Raw genomic sequence first — 23,495 nt, forward strand, 5'->3', positions numbered from 1 at the left:
ATGACATCTCTCTTCCACCACCACCCTCAAAATCTGTGATGTCCTCACCCAAGTCTGTCTTCCAGAAAATTTTAAGAAGGGTAGTAAACTTCTTTCAAAACCCGAGAAATTAAGGAGTCTTGGTTTCGTAAAATTTGCCAGGCTTGGCATGCTAGCATTGCCAAGTTGAACAATTCAAATCCCAGGGGAGAGGACCAGCCTAGGCTTTCTTGCGCTTAATATTTTCGCTACCCCACCGGAAACTAAGAATCATCACATTAATAGCTTTCCAAAGCCCTATAGGTAGCTTAAAACATGACATAGAAAAGTGGGGATCGCCCGAGCCATTGATTTGATCAAGACCTCCTTCCGCCAGCCGCAAGAAGTTGTTCTAGCCAGCGATGGATCTTCTTCAAGATACAATCCCTGCGATGCCTAAAATCTCCGCTCTTGGATCTACCCACGTCATATGACATTCAAAGACACTTCTCATTTAAGGCCTCATTAGGTACATTGCAGGTTACTTTAATGAGATGTCTTCTCTCCTCTAGGCATCTCTTACTGTAGGACACATAAGATTTATCTGCGCTGCGCAAATACTTGTTCGACATATCATTAATTTACATTGCTCCCACCACATTGGTTTTAACGGTCAACATGCTATCACTAGCGAAACAGAGGTGGTTCATAACACGGCTGTGGCGGTCACCTTGATCCCTGGAAGATGCGATGACTGACGACTTTTGTTTTAAGAGGCCAGAGAGGCCCTTTGGTGCAAGCAAAAAAATGAGGATATAAGTTTATCTTGATGAAGGCTCCTGTGCGGTTGAAATTCCTCCAAAGGAGTATCATTGAATAAAGAGCGAATTCAAGTTTTTACCCGCTAGTTATACATTTGTGACTCTGAACGTCGAGTGAAAATTCGTGTAGATTATCCGTTTTAGAAGCATTGGACCTCTCGTTTTCTAATGCTTGTCCATTAGGAAAGTTGTCGAGTGATCATCGAGGTCCGTAAATATTAAGACAACCATGAGGAATGGACCATGCGGATAAAAACAAGTCATCGACGTAATCGTCAATGACGCCCTTCTATATTTACGAATTTTGTCGCGCCATATTTGCATATCATGCCTATCCTATCTAACAGGCAAAATGCCAAACTTGAGTTAAACCGTGTGCAAAGTCTTCTAAATAGGATATTTTGGTAGAATTTTTAGTAAAGGGGTAATATGTGTCACAAAAGCACAACCACAAGATAAAAGGTGAATTATACTCTTGAATAAAATTGAGGATGACACCGAGGAGACCATGCTCATAATGAGATTAGCCCACCCTATGTTGAAACCCATACGTATTCTAATAGCTCGAGATAATTTCACTGACTCTATTGTAAGCCTTTTGCATGTCCAGCTTTAGAGCTCCATTTTTGTTTTTTTTGAACAAACCATTTCTATACCTACTAATAAAGGAAGTAAGGTTTCTCCCCAATTTTTTCGCCCGTTTTAAATTTACCCTTATTTTCTAGTGGAAATTACAGGCAGTGCCACCGGTTATCTATACCTACTAATAAAGGAAGTAAGGTTTCTCCCCAATTTTTTCGCCCGTTTTAAATTTACCCTTATTTTCTAGTGGAAATTACAGGCAGTGCCACCGGTTAGTTAAGAAAATTTGTTTTATTCCGATCCGTCTGTGCTCGATCGGTAGGGAAAGGTTGCTCGATCGGGTCTCTCGCTCCCGCTGGGCGTTTGCTCCGTTACTACGGGCTTTGTTCCGTGGTGTTCTCATGCTGGGCTTGCGCTGGGCTCGCTTGCGTCGAGTGGGCCGGCTTTGTTCTGTACTGGATTGGGTACGAAAAGACACACCCAAACAAAATTAGCGATACAACATAAACCAGCGAACGCCCAGCCAAATCGTCTGTACGTTCTCCTATTAGTCCAGAAATAAAGTCTCACTCAGGTATGGAAGGAAACAACTTTGAATAATCAAAGGAGCCGCAGGTCTGCCGGCGGTCAGACCTAGCTCGAGCTATGAAATCTATCAGAATCTGCTTGGGTAAAATATAATGAGAAAAGGAAGCCTGCTACCACGATGAATTTTGTTTATTTTTTATTTTTATAGTTCAAAATGCAAAAATGAATTCTTGAATTTTTTTTGGAAGAATTCATTTATAATAAGCACTCTTATCAATATAAAAAATATTGTTAGGTATTGTGTAGGTACCTAAACCTGTTCAACGTAGGTGCAGAAGGGTAGAAAGGCCCACACACCTGGATGGTGATCATTGGCAAAAAAAAAAAATAACTGTAGGATTATTTCGCGAAAATATTGGAGACTAGATTAATACTACAAACAAATTTAACGTGCAAACCGTTTTTTAACCACAAATCGATCACTTAACTAGATCAAAGATAAAGACATATGACCAGCAAGGGGAAAAGCGTCGAAACAATAGTACAGTATGGGCCACCATTGGAGGTAGTATGCGTATTCAAAATTTGGAAGTTTCATACTACCTCCAATCCTAAATATAAATCGTATAATTTTTGGTACGGATATTAAAGAACGTACTTGGAGGCAAAGCTAGAGAAGATTTGGCCAAAATTACTCCTGGTTAATTGACGTGACAAAATAGAGGAGTTTACATTAGATAATTTAACATAATAAAAATTCAAAAAAATCTCCATACAAGCGGTACAACGCAATATATCTTATATTTTGAAATTTTTCTCAAAAAACTATATGGTTTATATCAAGAAGCAGAGGGAGTATATTATTGAGATGCTTCTTTTTTCAATATAATATATGAATAATTATTTAAAATAAAATAAGGAGTAATAATAATTAATCTATACCTATACCTAATAATAAAGGCAGTAAGGTTTCTGCCAATTTTTTCGTCCAACTTTTTTGTTGGACGATTTTGCCCTCCCACCAAGCTACATACAACGCACCAATGCCATCCTACCGATTCATACCAGCGTCCGTCCGGCAGTCAAACCAGATTAGTTCATGCCAAACTCGAATCCTAAATCGAGATCGAGATTTCTTACCCTCTCCTCACGATAATCCCACAGCGCCTGCCGGAGGTGCTCCTCTCGACGTCGCTCTACCGCACCTCCACGGAAGACAACGGCCATCGAGGAAGACGCAGAAAGCCGCGCTGATCCCTCATCTCCGGCCAGAATCCGGAGAAAGTCGGGGAACTCCAGAGTCCAGACCACCCTTGCTCTGAGTTCAACATCTAGCCCGCGCCACCAAGAATCGTTACCCTGGATTCCCAGTTTGCCCACTCTCCCGTCGCCGAGGAGAAATTAATTCAGAGATCCGCGCGCCACCGGCAACGGCCAGATGCGACCTTTGATGCAAGGGAGGGAGGCAGGCGGGCGTGCTGGCGTGGCAAGGGTAAGCAGCGACGGCCGTCGTCTTGCTAAGGGAGAGAGGTGGCCGTGCAGCAAGCTGACGTGGGAGACGATGGGGATTCAGGATGCAAATGGACGCGGACGTCCGTGGACTCTGTTTGTCCGGGCCGCGTAAATTGCCTAAACGGCGTCGCGGATGGGCCGCACAAGCCAAACGGACTGACGGACACGGCCTGTCTAGTCCACTACGACCGTCTGTCCTGCTAAGAAATCTGGTCAGCTCGTAGAAAGAAAGAGTAGGATAGGGCAAGCCGCCGTTCGCCGCCGCTAGGCCGGCGCCCCGCTGGTTGCCGCCCACCGGCCACCGTCTTCCCCTCTACTTCTGCGGCCTCACCGCTCAGCCGCCGCCCGGCTCGCCGCCGCCAAGCGCCTTCCCCTACACGCCTGTGCCACCAATCCCACCATCGCTTTGCCGACGCGCCAGCGCCCTGCTCGTCGCCGCCCATCGCCTTCCCCTCTAGGCCTGCGCCACCCCGGCCCCAAACTCGCTTGCCGCCGCCATCTTCGGACAGGATACATGCGGCGGTGAGGAGGACAAGAATCCGGTAGAGGAGGGGAAGAATCTGTCTGAGGAGGTGGACAAGAATCAACAGAGGAAGGGGATAAGGTCTGGCACTCTTCAATCCTTCTCTTGCCCCCATCGATGCAAAAAAAATCCGTGATTAAGCATCTATAGTGGAACATGGTTAGATGAGTCTAAATTGGTCTGTGAGTTCTTCCCCATTTTACAGACATAGGGGTTTTATCTTTTGTTTGCAGTAGCCTGCTTAAGGTTTTGTTTGCAGTTATCTGCTTGAACCTGCATGTATGTTAGCTGCAGGGGTTTCATCTTTATAATTAGTTTCACCAGTGCCACATCCCACATGACTGTTTTGATTGTGCCATGATCTTCTAATTTAGAATCAGTTCCCCCTGACGCAAATCTGAATAATTAGTTTCGCCAGTGTCACATGACTGATTTAACTGTGCCATGATCTTCTAATTTCAAATCAATACTCTCTGATGGCAAATCTGAAAATGCGATAACATTAGTGTGGCTCATGGTGCAATACTCTCTGATGTTCTATTCCTTTTCTGTGTCGTGGATTAACTAAGTTAAATCCATCGTCAGTTTGTTTGATATTTTTTCATGGGACATGTATCTGTATGTGTCGCCATCTTTCACAAGTAAATAGGACTGTGTCAAATTCTGAAACTGTACATTCTAAATGTAATGAAGTCATTGTATAATATAATTTTTAAGACTGAAGTCTGCTCTTTCAGCTCGCACATTTTCTGCCATGTTGCACAATATCATTCAGAGATCGGACTAAACATTTGGTAATTGCGAAGTATTTCCTGCGTAACCTGCAATCAATGTGGTGCACTCCTAGTCTGATGCTACAACGGTGAGTGTAAGCTAGACATGTTTTTCTGAACTTGTGTGAGTATGTGCTTAGGTACCGGTGTTTTTATCTATAACACATAGTTGTGAATCCTCTGAGATTGATTGATGGTGTTTTCACCCGAGCTACTCTGTCATGTTTGTTCTGAATTTGTGGTCCTTGTACTGTTTTTTTCTTGTTCAGTTCTAGCTGAAGGAGTCAGGGTTAGTAGACAGACTTTGCTCAGACGAAAATGGAACAAAGAATCTTAGGGGCTGTTTGGATTGAGCCGGAGCGTGCCCTGCCTTAGGTTGGTAAGGCAGGCGCCGGCGACGAACCAAACGCACCCTTAATGTTTTTCTACAGTCCAATCTTGTACTTCTTTTGATTTACCTCTCATTATTTTTGTGCGCTCCATGATGCTCTCAGTTTGTTACCAAATGAAACACTAACTTGCTAATTTGGTTTTGTATAAAACACCTCTACTTTGGTTTTGTCAGCTTGGACTGCCATCAGGTAGGCATGAAGCAGTGCTGACCTCACCGTCGAAGAAGAGGGGTGCTGGCCACCACTGGCAGCTAGCACTGGCTCGGGGGAGGAGGCCACCCATGCGCTGGCTGACCACCACGGCGGCCGCAACCACAGAGCACAGAGATGATGGGACGCGCTGCACAAGAGACCTGCCTTCATCGGCGGCGGCACGGACTTTGCCTGGCTGCCTACGCCTGTGTGAACCTTAGCCAAATTATATTCCGTAGCATTAAAAAAGCTGATCACAGTACTAGTATGAGTTATGTATCTGAAGTTTAGATTCTGAAAGACTGTACCAAATAATAATTCAGCTACTTCCTACTAGATACTGAGTGAAGTGCAACAAAATGAATATATTTGGAAGACTTTAATAGTCTGTGCCAAAGCATGTACACTGAACAAAATGAATATCATTTCGTGTATATATAAGATAAGTCTGCAAGCTGCTGATCAATGCAGCTAGTGTGCAGAGCAGCGGCTAAGCTAGTGTACACATGCTGTTGATCAAAGAAGCTGCGACAACGCTAAGCTAGCTAGTGTGCAGGCAAATAAATTAGCTTAGGCGGCAATGTCCGTATTGTCCAGCGGACACAGCGGGCAGGTGAATGCGTTCACACGGAATCCACGGACAACCAAATTCGCATACGCGGCTCAGACGGCAGACGCAACGGACTCCACGGAGGTGTCCGCCTGCATCCTGAATGGGGATGGAGCTGGGCAGTCAGGTCGCTGAGAGCATGGTGATGGAGGGGCCCGGTGATGGATGCCCTGTTCGTGGTGATTTTCGCGAGGAATTAAGTGAAGAAGAAGAGACGGTGCTTGTTGCTGCTCTTTCGTTGATGGATTCTAGAGAATCTCCCAGCAAGAGCAAGAGAGCCTCAAACAGGGCAATGGTTCAGAAACACTAAGCGTTCATGTTCAGGATCATCGTATTAGCTCGTGCCCATAGCCCCATACTCGTGTTTCGCATCCCATGCCATTTATTTCTGAAATTATCTGGCTGATTATTGATTAGAGAGTGCTGCACGGAACTTTGAGGACAAGATGGAGTTTGGAGCTTTTACCTCATTCTGCTTGGACTCTGGTGGGAAAACGTAATGCAGCAGTGAATTCTACACTTGCAAATATCTGGTTATCTGAAACAACCTTCTCAAACTTCTCATCCAGTATAACGAAAAAGCTTGGGCACCACTTGACATGAAAGGATTTAAAATTTGCTTAGCCGGTTCCAGCAGCTGCTACTTTCACTAGGTACAAGTTAATTAGTTTACTTGAACATTTTATAACTACTGCCGTCCGTGTCCAATTATTTCCGTCGGTTTACAGTAGAGCCTGACTTGAATTATTGATCTAAGGTCTATATATCCAGGAATGTGATTATCAGGTCCAGATCAAGGCAACCGTCGACGCCTCGGGCGCTCGGATCGTGGCGACAAGTTTGTGCTCTAATTCCTCTACAAGGCCCCATGTGCCGCGTTCTGGGGCGCGCCATCTACCTGGTCACGACAGGCGCTCGCATCCATGGACGGTGACACTGATAGGATCATGGGGCTACGTGTGCCAGAGGTGGAAGGGGCAGCCATCGCGAGAGGGGACATCACCGGCTATCTCAAGCAGCTTAGCATAAGATGCCGGCCATGAATCGGGTTAGTTGGTTTTCACATATCACCGTCGTCTTAGTTCAACTCTACAAATTCTGCATTTTTTAAGCAGATTACCTCGCCTTGTTCTGATTTCAGACAACTATAGTTTGGTAGTAGATGAAAACAGTGCAGACTGCCAAATACGATAGGTGAAACAAATATTTTCATCATGTGCTTCATAGCATAGAGCTTGTGCACCCCCAAATGCCGTGATAGGCGAAATATTGCTACACATGGAACATATTAAGGATGATCGCGACCTGGCGCACCACTGGACCCGACAAGCACAACCTCCTTGGCTCCCGAAGAAGAAGCCCCGTAGCAGGTTTACTTTGATTTCTTTCTGTAGGTGCTGAACCAAGTTTGCACCTAAGCAATTTCAATTCAATAAGAAAACTTTCTTTCGTGACGCTATTTTTTTCGATCTTCCGGTGCAACGCACGGGTATTTTTCCTAGTTACAATTAAAGTTTTTCTACCGATGCAACGCACGGGCAATTGTGCTTCCATAAAGCTTAGACACTCATAGGCCATGACGATGTTGTTGTGATAACCGACCAGGAAGAAAGGCCGGCTGCACTCAACTGGCGTTTACCAGCCCAGCCCAGCCCATATACTGCATGATCTCACTCTGATGCCAAAGGCTCCAGTGCAGGGTCAATTAACAGCCCACATAAACCCAACACAAAATTCCTAGTCGCAACTCCACTGCTATTACTAGTGCTGCACATCTCCTCGAACTCGTCGTCTCCTGGCATGCTCGGCGACCAATAGATCCGATCTATGGATCCCCGCCTCCCCGCCCTCCTCCTTCTCCTCCTCTCCCTCGCCACCTTCTCCGCCGCCTCCGACGAGATCCACGGATGCGGCGGCTTCGTCGAAGTATTCCTCGTCTTACTCGAACTTCAGTTTTGCCTCGGCCCTGCTTGGTTGTCTCTGATGCATTGTTTCGATTGGGCTCTTGGTTGCAGGCGAGCTCGGGCTTGGCCAAGTCCAGGAAGGCGTCCGACTCCAAGCTGGACTACTCCGACATCACGGTATGCCATCAATGCCCCTCCTTGCGTGCCACTCGAGCTCTTCCATATCCGGAATTATCGTTTTGTTGTTACTGCTGCTACTCTTGAGCGAGCCTCAGCGAGTAGTTCATGAGTCGTTCAGCAGGATAAGTATTGTTGCCTGTGCTAGTTCACTTAAGCTGAGACCTTGTGGGTTCTTATCATTGCCGGATGACACTGGTCCCCAACTTCCAGTGGCTGCTGCTAGCCTGAGCGCATTGTTCATAATTCTGATTGCTCCTTGCTTTGTACAGTACAACTGCTTTACTAGTTTCTACTCCTAATTTCTCCTCATGGAGAAAAGGAAAAGTAGGCTGTGGAGAATCAAATGCTAATCTTTTGTTGCCTGAGACCATGACTGTTGTAATTTCTTGTTGCTGGTGATGGTGGTCACAAAACTTGCTAGGATGAGATTTTCACTTTTGAGTAAGTTTCAAATGTTGAAGCTGTCAGAAAAACTGTAACCAAAATAGTTGTATCCATGATCGACTTGCTATGCTAGAATGAATGCTGTATCTGAAGTAATTGTTGATGGTAGGATACTTTTGCAATGGCGGACTCAGAAAACCTGGGCAAACTACAAGGCACAGGGCTTACGATGCTTTCTTGTTTTGGGTTTAAATCGTGTTACGTCGCTGTCAAGCCTGGGCGGCGCCCGGGCTGGAGGGGACTCTAGGTCCACCCCTGCTTTTGGTTTCTATATGTATTTGATTCTTCATGCTCTCTTTAGTCTTTTTTTTGTTAGTTTTGTATTTGTTGTATCTGGTATGCACAAATCCATTCCTTCATAAACTTTCTGAATCAGGTTGAGCTGTGTACTGTCGATGGTTTGGTGAAAGAAAGCACTCAGTGTGCTCCTAATGGCTACTATTTCATTCCAGTATATGACAAGGTATCTTTGTGTGCGATATTTGCTTTTAGTTGTTTTTTCATTATGTGTGTTGTCCCTTTTTATGTTATAACTTGTTTACAATAGGAACAATGATTGAACAATACTACGTACTAGCTAATTTTATGATGTACTCCCTCTGTTCTGATTTAGTCTACACATCCTAGAAAAAATCAGACAAATCAGTACTACATTTATTAGTACTACTTCAACCAATCCAAACTATATTGAAAGTAGTGATATCCAATAGAAAAAGTAAGGGCTTCTTTGTTTGGGCTGTGGCTTGCTGGCTGTGTGGGGAAAGCTGCTCTGTGGGAAAAGCTTCTGTATGGAGAAAGCCGCTGTTCCGAGTTTCACTGTTTGGCACCTTGGCTAGCTGTGTCGCTGTGGGCAGATAAATTGTCTGAAATACCCCATATTTCGAGAACGTATTTATGTGTTGATTGAAATAATGAAATGTATAAGGGGATATGTGACTTTGTCTCTAATACATATCCATACCAATCTAAATCAAAAAGACATCATGGTGATCAGAATACTTATCCATGTCAGAATAAAAAATAGCAAATCAACCAATAGCTAGAGAACTAACTTCACCTTAATTAGCAGACGTACTAGTAGTAGCTTGGTTTCAGCCAAGAGTGCAGCAGTACAGCAGGAACATCGCAACGAACATAGATCGTAGATGAACACAGGCAGGGAAAACTGCAACGAGTGCAGCTTGTGCAGCAGTGCAATCCGTGAATAATACGAGGAGGTCTGATTGGCTTGGGCTTCAATTAGTTGGACGACGTGCCGGAACACCGCCCTGGCCTCAGACAATGCTGTGCAGACCACCGGTGCAGCACATCCATGGCCTTCTCTACAGAGTCCCGCCTCGTGTCGGCGTAGAACAGAACTACACCCCTCCGTGGGAACCGGCCGGGTACGGAGGGAGGATGGCCGGGGACGGTGGGCTAAGGCGGAGGGTCTCCCTCCGGCGGAGTGGTGGCGGCAGCCTACTGCGGGGTTGGTCCTTGCGTCGCTGTTGCTCGGTTCGGTCGATGGGGAAAAGAAACGAGTCAGGAGAGAGAACGGGGCAAGGGAAAAACGATTCGGTGTAGGGTGGCAATCTGCCGTAAATACTACAAACGAAAGGGAAAATTTGCTACAGGACACCGTTATTTTCTGGCGTTTGCCAAAACACACCGCTTGGTTGTGTCTTTGCCAGGTACCATTACAATTCTGTGGCACATTTGCCAGAACACACCACCTGGCCGAAAACGGAAAGTTTTGCATTTTGTCTTCAAAACCAGTCATCCCAGGTAAAAGTGCAAAACTTTCCGTTTTCGGCTAGGTGGTGTGTTCTGGCAAATGTGCCACGAAATTGTAATGGTACCTGGCAAAGACACAATCGAGCAGTGTGTTTTGGCAAACGCCAGAAAATAACAGTGTCCTATAGCAAATTTTCCCCAAACGAAATGGGCAAGTAAAAAAACAGTTCGGATGTTTAAGGGAAAGTTGCGGGAAGCACCTCAAGACGTGCTTCCCCATCTTTGCCTATTAGGTGCTTCAGCTTTGCCAAAGCCAACACCCAAAGCCACCCGTTTGTTTCGATTTGCTGGATTTTTCTTCTAGAAAGCTGAAAAAAGCCCAAACAAACACCCCCTAAGACTGCTTCGTTTCCTGTGTTATTGTTATTATTGTTGATCACAAAGCTAAAATGTAGACTATTTCAGAACAAATTTTAGGCCTAGAATGTAGAGTATTTCAGAACGGAGGGAGTATGTGATATTTCAATGTACTGAGCATTGCCTTGCCATGGAATGGAAATAACTTTTTGATCCTGTTTGTTTGGTTTTGGTTGTTTGTATCCACAGGGTTCATTTGTGGTCAGAGTTAAGGGGCCTAAGGGATGGTCATGGAAGCCTGAAACGGTAAGTTGATGTCAGGACTGAATCTGTTCATTCATCCCTTGTTTCTGTGTCAATTACGTGCTTTGCTTCAACCTTCCTTTCATGTGAAATAAGTAATCAATTAACATTTCCAGGTTCCTGTTGTAATTGACCAAAATGGATGCAATGGAAATGCAGACATAAACTTTCAGTTCACTGGGTCTGTTGCTTTGACTTTTTTATTTGATATTGTATTTTTTGTGTGCACAATTGTCAGATTTAAGTTTAAACTGTTGAATCCAATATGCAGGTTTACAATATCTGGTAGAATAGTGGGAGCTGTTGGCGCTAGGAGCTGTTCAAAAGATGGAGGTCCTTCTGGTGTGAAAGTTGATCTGTTATCAGATTCAGATGAATTAGTTGCATCTGCTTTAACATCATCAACAGGAGGATATTCGTTTGTGAACATAATTCCTGGTTAGCTTCACATTATTATTATTATTATTATTATTATTATTATTATTACTCCCTCCGGTTCATATTAATTGACTCTAATATGAATGTATCTAGACATATTTTAGTTCTAGATACATCCATATTGGAGTCAATTAATATGAATCGGAGGGAGTATTATTATTATTGTTATCTATGCATAGAAAACCACAGCACATACATGTCTGAAGTTCGATGCGAGGAGTCCTGGTCATTTCTTATGCAGCCATCTCCTTCTCACGTTGTTTTTAGCACCCTGTTAAGGATTTATATGATGTGACCTTTATAGGTTGTTCAATCTGGTTTCTTGTTTCTATTATCTGATTTCTACAGATCAAATCCTGTGTAAAAGATGTGCAATTGGCTCACTAACATTACGTTGGCATGTGTCTTCTGATAGGAGTTAGACCTGTCTGTTTGACCGCTGAAAAATTGGTTCGGGTCTGATATCATGACAAGCCATACCTGCTATCTTTATTTTTGTTATGTTGAACCCTAGAGGCCAGAATTCATTTCCCTCCTTTGGTGTTCCACTGGAGCCATCTGTAGAATGGGAGCAAGATTCATTTTTCCTACAAAAAAAGCCCCATACATCACTACATATATGCCAGCTGCATCCCAACTCCTAAGTCTCATGCATCCTTTCCTTCCTATCTAATACTATACAAATACGATACAGACATTTTGAGGTAAAACTATCCCATGGAATGGTTTCCTCTGTCCAAACACCACATTTCTGGCTAAGCTTTCTATACTGTTCTTGTTGCTACATATGCAGCCAACTCAGCCAAAATTTCAGTTTATCATTAGTGGTCTATGTCAAGCTAGGTTCTTGTTGCACCCATCTACAAATGATAACCATGTGTATCTTGTTTCTCGTCCTTTCATTAACATTATACCTGACATGCATTTGCTTGTTTGCTTTATGTAGCACATTTGCTTATTATTTATGTCTAAACTTGTCCAGGAAGCTACAAATTGCGTGCTTCTCATCCTGATTATGAAATTGAGATAAGAGGTTCATCTGAGGTTAGGATTTTATCTATGCTCATCTGCCAATATATATTGTTGGAACACTTGTGTTGTCTTACAGTGGAGTATGTTTTTATATGTAGGCCGACTTGCGATTTGGAAATGCTGTTGTAGATGATGTTTTCTTTGTATCTGGATACAATATTCATGGCTCTGTAGTTGCACAGGTACTGAAAGAATCTGCATATTGATAATAAGTTAATAACCAGTGATGTAGGCATATAACTGAAATTGCCATCTCGGTGATTCTGATTTTCTTGTTTGCTGGATTTTTATATATACTAACATATATTAAAAAATTCCTTCGCCAGGGAAATCCAATCTTGGGAGTTCACCTGTATTTATATTCAAATGACGTAAAGGAGGTTCCTTGCTCACAAGGTTTGATTGGTGCACCCAGGGAAGGTGCTCTTTGCCATGCAGTATCTGGTGCTGACGGGAAGTTCTCATTTAGATCAATACCCTGTGGTAAGTTAACTTATATAAACTTCTTCACACTCACAGTGCAACACTACTTTAATGAAGTTATTCGTTTTCATGCTACGAGGATTCCCTTTTGGCATGTCCTCTTATGATGTTCCACGATAACACCATTAGTTGTACACGTATGTGTTCATTTAACTAATAATAATCATCTCATAGATAAGGAATGATTGTCCTCTTGCAGCATGGATTGTAATTATTCTTTTCTATCTATTTATGGCTGTTATTCATTGAAATTCTTATTCTGGTTTTTGCCAGGTATGTATATAAAGGAACCTACATGAGAACTGCACTGTATTCCATTCATATAGATATTTATTCTACCTTATTTGTTTAACAAGAACGCTTTAAATCCACAGTACCATTGGGGTTGGTGCTTCAAGTTGTAGACATTCCTTGGGGTGTCCCTTTCCAAATGTTCTAAATTTGAATCCATCCTTTTATTTATAGCGCTAAATTTTGTTTGATGTGTTATTGGTGTCACCAGTTCTGTTGCTACTCAATATTTTCATGTATTGCATGATTGTGAGGGTGAGGTGATCTTTGTGCCATACCATTTCATTGTGTATGTAAGCATACAAATGTTCATTTTGGTATAATTCTGCAGGTAACTATGAGCTGTTGCCATACTACAAAGGGGAAAACACTGTTTTTGAAGTCTCACCTTCTTCACTGCCTGTTTCTGTTGAACATAGTCACATGACGATCCCTGAAAAGTTCCAGGTAATACTTGAAGATATTATGCATATGAGCTTCCCGTAGTTCGGACTCTTAAGTTATGTATGAAGCTACTTTTTTCTTGAGGATGACATACAGAGGACCCACTTATCATTTAAAGCTGGGTAACTGTTAACTTGATGAAGTAACAACTAATTGGATTAGCATGCATGCTTTCTGAATAATGGATATAAATAGTAGATGAACGTACATGGTTCAAGCATTCAAAACTGTTGCAAGCTTGGCTGGGTGCAAATTTTGGATGAAATGACATTTTCATGTAGACTTGAGAACTTTTAGCTGCTTAAGCACATATGAGTTTTGTAACTTCCTTTATTCGATGTGGTCGTGAACATATTCTTACACATTCAATTTCAGTGGTTATCTTCCTCACTCATATGCAAACCTGATCTCGACTAAGAACTAGCAAACTTTCACATTTATCTTGCTAGGTTACTGGGTTTTCTGTTGGTGGGCGTGTTGTTGATGGCTATGGTGCTGGCATCGAAGGTGCCAATGTCATAATTGATGGTCAGTTGAGAGCTGTTACAGATAATCTTGGGTATTACAGACTTGATCAGGTAAGCTTATTTGATCGATTATTAGTTAGCACATGTGTTGATATTGGGAGTTACTTTTCATCTTAACCATATATTTATTTTATATCAAATATCAGTGCGTAGCATGATTATTTGTGTAGAGAATACCAGTTCCACTGGTCTGCTTAGTTACTCTAGCTGGTTCACGAGGAGCTAGTAAATCTGTTGTTGACCAAATCAGTTAAGTTGGTTGTTGCACACTAAGTATTGGAAATTTCAATAATTTTTTAGTAAATATGATAAAAGTACAACTAAAGTATAGAAAAGTTTCTAGTCTCAGCTTAAAGGCTAGAAAGCTGTGAATAGTGTTATAAGTTAGTTATGTCAGGTAGTAAATTATAAGAGGCTACAAAAAGAATGCCTCTAGGTTTTGCTCTTAGGAATGGACTAGAAGCTAGCTTAGTGTCTGCTGCAGATTTGCAGTAATTAGCCCTGATCCGTTCTGGCACAAATTGTCATCTTATAGTCTTCTGAATCGCAAATTTCATGATAATAGGAATTCGAAGCAAATTGTCACCAAATGTTCTACTGGAACTTTAAGCTCCTAATAGCAAATAATTCACCACATTTGAAGCAACAAGCTTTTTTTTTATTGTAGTACTCAGCATGGTTGCAAAATTTGGACTTGAGAACAATGCCTCATATGGTCATACCCACCATTTTCTGATTTGACATTCCGTTTTCTTTATAATTCTATGTCTACTCCAAAAATAACTCAAGCCTAGGAGAATTTAGCAGGAATTTGGCAACTTCCCTTGAGTTGATTGCTAGTACATCTTCAAACTGGACAACTCTAAACCAGTCTGACCAACAGACACTAACTGAACTGTAACTTCTTACTCTTAAGTTCTTGTCATATAAATAATAGGAACTAGGATACATAGATTATTGGAATAAAAAGGTACATAATTGTGTCTTTGCAAGCACACTTGGGCCCGTTTGGAACGAAAGAACTTGTAAGTCAGGAACAGGAAAACCACATTAATTGAGTTATGGCATAGCTGCGAAAGATTTGTTTGGATGTCGTGCAAGAGAACATAGGAAATGTGGAGTATAGAAGAAAACATTTCCTAAGGCATAGCCATCCCATAGTAATTCTAAGATGAATATTCTGAATGGTACCGAAGGAATTTTTCCTATGGGAATCTTATCCTAGAAAATGCCTTTTTCCCTTTGATGCAAACAGGGCCTTAGTTCCTCTAGTTGACCTGAAAAGAAAGAAACACAGATACTTATGCTCTCCCTTCATTTTTCAGTGTAAACTTGCTATTTTCATCATCTATAAATTGCCTTCTGTTCTGCCTTTTGTGTAGGTTACATCCAAGAAGTATACCATAGTTGCCGAGAAGGATCATTATAAGTTCAACAGTTTGGAGAACTTCATGGTAACATAGTTATTGATTGAGTCCTTTCCCAAAATTAAAGGCATAGAACTATATAAGTTTTGTCCTAACTCAAACTTTTTAAAGTTTGACCAAGTTTATAAGGGAAAAAATATTAACACCTGCAGTAACAATCAATATCAGTAAATACATTTCGAAATATGCATATTTATTTGGTATAATAGATGTCGATTGTTTTTGTTGTAATCTTGGTGAAACTTAAAAAGTTTTGACTTAGGACAAACTAATATGCCTTACATTTTGGGAAGGAGGGAGTAAGACCAAGTGCCTCAGCTTCCCTTTTATGGCTAATGACTGTCTTTTCCACTAGATTCTACCAAACATGGCAAGCATTGATGATATCAAATCAGTTCGATATGATGTATGTGGTGTTGTCCGAACTGTAACTCCAAATTCCAAAGCAATGGTAATATACTGATGTAGTTCTCCATTTCATCGATATCATGACAATCACTTTAGCCTCACATTTTGATGGGGATGATAGGTAACTTTAACACACGGACCTGAAAATGTAAAGCCTCAGAGGAAAATGGTGAGCGAGAATGGAAGGTTTTGCTTTGAGGTATGTGGTTATTTTTGTTTTCAACTTGCACCTAATGATGTTTAAATCCTTTGCTACTTTTTCATATGAAGATAGAATCGTAAGCTATGTGTTGTAGTTTGAACACTTATAATACTATTCATAATTGTTAGATGCTACGTATCCTCCATGCATACCGATTGAACAAACACAAGGCAAAGTAATTTTCCATAGTAAGCCTTTTGCTCTTTTCTACTAATAATAATAATAATGACGATCTTGTGTTCTGCATGTGAATAAGACTTTTTTGTTGCATAGAATCTTCTAGCTGGAACGGTTGTTTATATCCTTGTAAAATTTGGTCTGATCTTAGCACGAACCAGCCTGCAATGTGACCTCCAGCACTCTTTTATTAAGTAAAATAATCTAAAGTTGACCTGTATGGCACAATTGTTAATTTGTCTTTCTTTCTTGCAAAATTTGCAGGTTCCTACTGGCGAATACCGGTTATCTGCATTACCTGTAGATTCCGAAGGTTTTTCCAGCCTTATGTTTTCACCAGGACATATTGATGTCAATGTGAAGAGCCCGTTGCTTGATGTAGAGTTCTCTCAGGTAAACGAGTACCATTTTTACAAATTCTCAGGATTTTTTTAAATATTATTTAACTTCCATCAAGTTTCATGTATGTTTTGTAGACTGCGATAATAACTGAGCAATTTCTCTTTGTAAACAGTCACAAGTCAATGTTTATGGTACGGTCCTCTGCAAAGAGAAATGCAGCGAAAATATTCTGCTCTCGCTTGTTAGAATAGCTGGGGGTATCGAACATGAAAAGAAGACAACCAATTTGGAGCAAGGTGATGCTAATTTTGTGTTCACAAAAGTATTTCCTGGAAAATATCGTCTAGAGGTAAATTCCTGTGCAGCAATAACTGAAATTGTACTGTTCTGTTTAAAGTCTTACAAATCTGGTAAATGAACCCTTCAGGTGAAGCATTTTTCATCCGAGGCACCTGCAAACGATAATTGGTGCTGGGACCAGAATACCTTGGATGTAGATGTTGGCAATGATGATGTGCTAGACATTGTATTTGTACAAAAGGGCTACTGGATAGAGCTAGTCTCAACCCATGACACTGAAGCATACATTCATCAGCCAGACTCTTCTAAACTTGACTTATTCATAAAGGTCCATTCTTGGTACTCAATAAATCTACAATATATTTGAGCCAATAGAACTTCTGGTTAACATATATCCACTTCTTGTCCTGCACAGAAAGGGCCACAGAGAATTTGCATAGAAACTCCTGGGCAACATGAGCTTCATTTAGTTAATCCTTGCATTTCCTTTGGGAGCTCATCCATTGTGTTTGATACACGGAATCCAATGGTGAGCTACTTGTGTACATTTTTGTAATATTTATGCAAGTAAATTTCACTTTGACGCCCTAATGCTAAATGACTCCCCCCCTGTTAGCCGGTTCATATCAGTGCAAGGAAGTATCTAGTAAGAGGTGAAATCCATGTGGACATAAGCTCTCCTCTGGAAGAAATTGATCTATCAGAAGATATTGTTGTTGATGCCTTTAAGAGTGATGATGAGAGTTCCATTGAGAAAATCTCCACTATACCTGTACTTGGAAAGAGCCATCAAAATGGCATTACTGCCTTTGAGTACTCTACTTGGACTGATCTTGGGGAAAACTTCATCTTTGTCCCTCGTGATTCTAGGTATAATGCTTACCCATAATTCTTTTAGTTCTGAACCAACAGTCCTATATCTATCAAGACTTTCTCAATAGTCAAATTTGCTTTTGTAGAATTTTGGTACTGCCTGTAACTCTTGTTTACTTTTCTTACTATTTGTTTCCCTTATCTCAGCCAACAATTATGATTATCCATCTATTATGCTTTTCTTAATACAAGATTCACAACTTTTTACAGCACTGGAAGGAAAAAGATCCTATTTTATCCATCACGGCAGCAGGTGAGTGATAGTTTGTTAAGAAAAAGCTTCTGTTCCTGAATGGTGAAACCGTGATTGTAATACATTCATAATATGTAAACTGCAGTTTTCAGTGTCAACGAATGGATGCCAAGATACTGTTCCTTCTATCACTGCTAAAACGGGTCTATACCTTGAAGGATCAGTTTCACCTGCAACTTCTGATGTTGACATCAAGATTCTAGCAGCAGGAAATAGCAAGTTTGCAGCACTAAAGAATGGTGATATAGCAGCAGAGACAAAGACAAATTCCAAAGGATCATTCTTTGCAGGTCCTTTATATGATGATATAGGATATGAAGTTGAAGCTTCAAAGGTTTGTATCATTTTCTGCAAACAAATATTTGTGTTCTTGCTATAGTCTTGAGTTCCTGGGTATATGCTGCAATTGTGTAGCGTACTACAGTGCATTGGCTTGATTTCTCAGTTTTCTTGTTTTGTTTTTGCCGGAGATACAAACTGCCTTGACATTACTCTTTTTTTCAAATAAGAAAGCCATGGCAAGTGAGGCTTATGTGGAACACATTTATTTTAATTTACCTTTCCACTAGAAGACTAGTCAGAAATGGTTCCACTTGTATTCATTCAAATTCTAATAATGCACTGTTGTATTCATTGTGAAATGATGTTTATTTGCGGCTGGTAATGGTATGCATGAGTTACACAATAACAACTGGAAAGGGAACATTTAAAATCAGCAATGACCAAAAATATGCTTTCTTGAATAACCTACCTGATATCATTTTCGACCTTCCTGCAGGTTGGTTATCATCTCAAGAAAACTGGCCCATACAGCTTTTCTTGCCAGAAACTTGGTCAAATATTAGCACGTGTTTATGGTGAAAAAGATACAGAGATGTTACCATCAGTATTGTTATCCTTGAGTGGCGAAGGAGGTTACAGAAACAACTCAGTTAGTGGTTCTGGTGGAACTTTCAGCTTTGCCAACTTATTCCCTGGAAGTTTCTATCTACGTCCTCTTCTTAAGGTACGTTGTTGTCATTTATACTCAGCGCTAGTTTGTAACGCACCGCACCTATTATGAATAAGCTAAATTCTTGAAAGTAGATGTTGCTACTGAATAATCTAATTACATTGGCGGGTTGTTCAGATGTTAATATGATTGTCACATTATGTTGACTCCCATTTGTAGTTTTTATTTTCTCATGCATAACATGGATTGACGTGTTACCTCTGGATGACTTGATCAAACTGGGTCCTTTCTACTATCTTGTTCATTGAGTTCTTATAGCCTTCATCTACAGAATAGCTGATGGGTGATAGCCAATCCCCTCAAGGCCTCGGCTGAATTAACTTCTCAAAATTTCTTAAATAAGAATATCAAAGAATAAGGAGAGAGTTATTTTACACTTCAATCTTAATGCGCTAAGGATACTAAAGACACTTTGCAAGGAAAAAAAGATAATAAAGTTTTAAGTGTCTTTCTGATTTGTATATACTTTTTCACCAGGTATGCTTGCCCACTTCAGAATTCACACTTGAATTGGGTTTGATATTCTTTTGAAAGCCATAGTGTCCATAGAAAGATTGAGTCATGCTGGCGCACTAGCCACTATATATGCCATCTAGGTTACATAATATAACTTAAATTGTGGCATTATTTCAAGTTCATTGGTTGGAGAGCCCTTAATTGTTTGATGGTTTTGCTTTAGGAATATAAATTTACTCCATCAACTGTTGCTATTGATCTCAATTCTGGGGAGTCTAGAGAGGTTGAGTTCCGTGCAACCCGTGTTGCCTACAGGTTTGTTTGACTTTTACATACAAAATTTGATCTGCATATTTTTATTTGCTCCCATCTCCTGCTATCTGTAGACAGAAACCATCTTAGAAACTGCAGAAAATTCATGGCCATAGATTATTTCTGGAATCCACCATTTGAGTATTTCTTAGGAAGCTATTAATTATGAACCCTACAGATGCATACAAGGGTCTGTTCTGGCTATGCAATGCTGACGAGAGAATCTGTTAAATTTGGTTTATAAAGTATAATTTGTGACATCAGGTTTTCATTTGCTCATAATCCACTAAGGAAACTCAATGGTCAAAGCTTAGTTTTTCATACTGCTGCTGCTGGGTATTGGCCTTTAATTTTGAGGTGGTAGGTGGGGGGACAATGTGTTAGAACGACTGAGTGAAAAGATGAGTTGATAGCTTCCTTCCCCGCCACCGTTGTCACAGACTGCTTCCTTCCCCTCCGCCGCAGCCTATTTCCCGCCGGCACTGCCTGGGAGAATCGAGGGAATGGGTGGATTGGTCAGGTGAGGATAAGGTGCTTTTTATGAGTGGTTTGCGGTGATGGTTAGGCAGGGATTCCACCAGATTCCCACGAATTTGGAGGAATCACTGTATTCCGCATTTGAGGGTATATTCGCTTTGAAGGAACGGGGAGGTTCCATTTCCTCCTTCCTAACCAAATACAATAATGAGTTCTAGGTGCGGAATGGTTCCTAATGGGCTTTCTACTGCTACTGTATGAGTGCTGAAGTGGAGGGCATGGTTTTAAAGGCGTCGCCTAAGTGACGCTTAGGCGACGCTTAGGCGTCCAAGCGGTCGAGGAGGGCAGGGCGTTGGGCTCGCCTTTGGTTTCTGACGAAGGCGTCCAGATTCCCTCGCCTAGGCGTCAAAGTCGTCGCCTTCCTCGCTTCTGGACGCTCTGCTCGCATTGGGACGCCATCAATAGGTGAGCGGGAAAGAGAGCTGGCGGCGGGAAAAGTTAAATTGGGGCCAAATTGGAGGGAAATTAGGGGGGGATTGAGAGGGTAAAGATAGGAGAGAAGGAGGGGAACACACCGTGACCTAAATCGAGTGGATTGAGAGAGAGAGAGAGGAGCTCCTCCTCCGCCAGATCTCCTCCTCCTCCGGCCAAGCTTCCGGGCATCTCCTTCCGGGCGTCCTAGGAGTCTACAGCACCGCCGGGCGCCGCGGTGGCTGCCACTCCGCCCGGCCTCCTCCTCCTCCTTGCCCATCTCGGATGGCCTCCTCCGACGGCAGCAGCAGCTGTGGGGGCCGTTTCCGGTGGGGGACAGAGAGGTCGAGGTTGAGCTCTCGTCCAGCCCCGTCTCGTTGGGCTGGTTGGGCTGGGGGTACTGGGCCGGAGTATACTGGGCCGGAGCCCTTTCCTTCTCTTCGCTTCGACTGAAGGCGTCGCCTTGCCTTGCGCCTTGAGCGCCTATGCGTCCAGGCGCACCCCCACCACAAGGCGTTAAGGCGTCGCCTTTTAAACCATGGTGGAGGGTTGGAGCTACCACTAATGGTCATGATATTGGTTTTTTCTTTTTGAATGATTCCCACATTCATGTGCTTGTGAAGTTCCAAATCGATCAATTATAGCAGTCATCCTAGCTTGTGTAATGACAGTGTTTCAGTTTAAAGATTTGTTTTGTTAGTTCTAAATTAACCAATTACGACAGTTCTTGCATCCTGCTTCACTAAGCCAATCTTATGGTACTAACTCAACCAGCATTCCAATGTAGTGCCATGGGTTCTGTAACACTGTTAACCGGCCAACCAAAGGAAGGCGTTTTTATTGAGGCTAGATCTGAATCAAGAGGTTATTATGAGGAAGCTACCACAGATTACTTTGGAAGGTTCCGTCTTAGAGGACTCGTGCCTGGCTCAACTTACTCAGTAAGAGTGGCTGCAAAAGATAGTATTAGGTTGGCAGCAGTTGAACGTGCTTCACCAGAATTTGTATCGATTGATGTAAGTTATTGTGGATCTCCTTTGCACGCAAAATTTGCATACTACTCACTGTTCAAAACTGTTAATGACAGAGGCACTGCTCTTTTTTTTTAATCAGGTTGGTCAGGAGGACATCTCTGGTATTAGTTTTGTGGTTTTTGAACAGCCAGAAACAACAATTTTGAGTGGTCACGTGGAAGGAGATGGCATTGATGTGTTGCAGCCACATCTATCTGTTGAAATTAGATCAGCTGTTGACCCCTCTAGAATAGTATCTGTAGTTCCTGTCCCTCTTTCATACTACTTTGAAGTACGAAATTTGCCCAAAGGCAAGCATCTTGTTCAGCTTCGGTCTGGCCTTCCATCACATACACATATATTTGAATCGGAGCTGGTTGAAGTTGACCTGGAAAAGCAACCTCAGATTCATGTTGGTCCTGTTAAATACAAAACTGAAGAACGCCATCACAAGCAGGTAACGCCTTTCACAGACTTGCATCAGCATTGCAACACAACGCCGTAGTCTTTTTTTTTTGTTCTTGTACTGGTGAAGAGGTAAGAATTGAAATGGGCTGTTTGAAACCATTTTCTTCAGAGATGTCTGCACCACAAATAAAGGCTCTTTATTTTTTTGGCGGGGAGGGTTCTTATTTAATCTGAACCAAGATATCTTTGTACTCTGCAAATTGCATCTGTACCAAATTTATTAAAAGTTTCAACTCAACACTTTTCATCTACCTGAAGTTTCAACGTGTTCTAAGCTGTTTTCGTATAGGATATCATCTAATTGCTATTTCTTGCAGGAACTGACCCCAGCCCCAGTGTTTCCTCTTATCGTTGGAGTTTCTGTTGTTGCACTCGTGATCAGTATGCCAAGGTTTGTTGATATATCACGTCAAACTTCTTTGTTTAAATTTAAGTAATTATGATTGTCAGAACTGTTTTATATATGATATAATGATGCCTATAGGTTGAAGGACTTGTACCAAAGCGCTGTAGGAATGACTTCCCTAAGTTCAGGAAGTGCGGGAAGCAGAAAGGAACCACGGAAGACAGGTTTGAGAAAGAGAGCCTGAAACACATGCTTCAGATTAGGTGTTGCAAAGTTGAAGCCACAGATTGAACACGTCAGGATTAGAAAGTAGCTGTTTCTTTTCTTCTCGGAGGGAAATTTTGCAGATGAGAAAAAGGAACCTAACAGTTGGTATTCTGTACTTCCGATACTGCCTACAAATTTGGTCCCATTGTTGGGAATGTTGTATGATGGTGGTACTATGTACAACTTGCAAGAGCCAGACAAAGCTTTTGAGAGCCTGGACTTCAACTTCCGTTGGCAAGAGGGTTACCTGTAGTATCGTTGTTGACATTCTAGAAAAGTAACTTCTATGCTAGTGGCATGACATTGAAGAACAAAAACCTGTACTGCTAGCAGTCTCAGAAGAATATATACCGTCTCTCTTCTTTTTACCAATCTTTTGGACGTCGAAACTACCTTTCAACCAGTATCTTGTGTACATAAATGTTAGATTAGATACTTTTCAACTGAATTCCTGTATTAGTATCGTACTTTTAAGCTGGATAAAAGGGCATAATCTATGGTCGTGCACTCATGACTCGAACTGAATATCTGCATAATCTATGCTCATGCTAGACCATCTTTAGTTGTGCCGGATTGACCGTCTGGGACATGCCTTTGCATGATGCTGCTTTTGGGGCGCGTCGTTTCCCCCAAACATATATTTTACTATTTAAAATAAATACCTTATTTATAATTTTGGAGATG

At 41.8% G+C, this 23,495-nt stretch overlaps 1 protein-coding gene and 1 long non-coding RNA gene across 2 annotated transcripts; both read left to right on the forward strand.

Moving 5' to 3' along the window:
• The first annotated feature begins 3,825 nt into the window (after positions 1-3,825).
• On the forward strand, positions 3,826-5,751 carry LOC124665095. The gene is made up of 2 exons (XR_006990481.1): positions 3,826-4,005; positions 4,662-5,751. It is a non-coding gene; the product is annotated as an uncharacterized LOC124665095 (long non-coding RNA).
• Positions 5,752-7,650: 1,899 nt separating this feature from the next.
• On the forward strand, positions 7,651-23,183 carry LOC124659751 (nodal modulator 1-like). Its single transcript, XM_047197570.1, has 27 exons — positions 7,651-7,817; positions 7,907-7,972; positions 8,796-8,882; positions 10,739-10,795; positions 10,909-10,973; positions 11,064-11,230; positions 12,213-12,274; positions 12,361-12,444; positions 12,589-12,745; positions 13,368-13,483; positions 13,930-14,058; positions 15,390-15,461; positions 15,790-15,885; positions 15,964-16,041; positions 16,486-16,614; positions 16,736-16,912; positions 16,991-17,191; positions 17,279-17,392; positions 17,480-17,733; positions 17,947-17,989; positions 18,075-18,323; positions 18,768-18,995; positions 19,681-19,772; positions 21,505-21,733; positions 21,831-22,187; positions 22,516-22,589; positions 22,683-23,183. Exons 1-27 carry the CDS (start codon positions 7,719-7,721, stop codon positions 22,786-22,788), a joined length of 3,588 nt encoding a protein of 1,195 aa, XP_047053526.1. The 5' UTR covers positions 7,651-7,718; the 3' UTR covers positions 22,789-23,183.
• The last annotated feature ends 312 nt before the right edge of the window (positions 23,184-23,495 follow it).

Source organism: Lolium rigidum, chromosome 6 (assembly GCF_022539505.1).
Source record: "Lolium rigidum isolate FL_2022 chromosome 6, APGP_CSIRO_Lrig_0.1, whole genome shotgun sequence".
Classification (NCBI taxonomy): Eukaryota; Viridiplantae; Streptophyta; class Magnoliopsida; order Poales; family Poaceae; genus Lolium; species Lolium rigidum.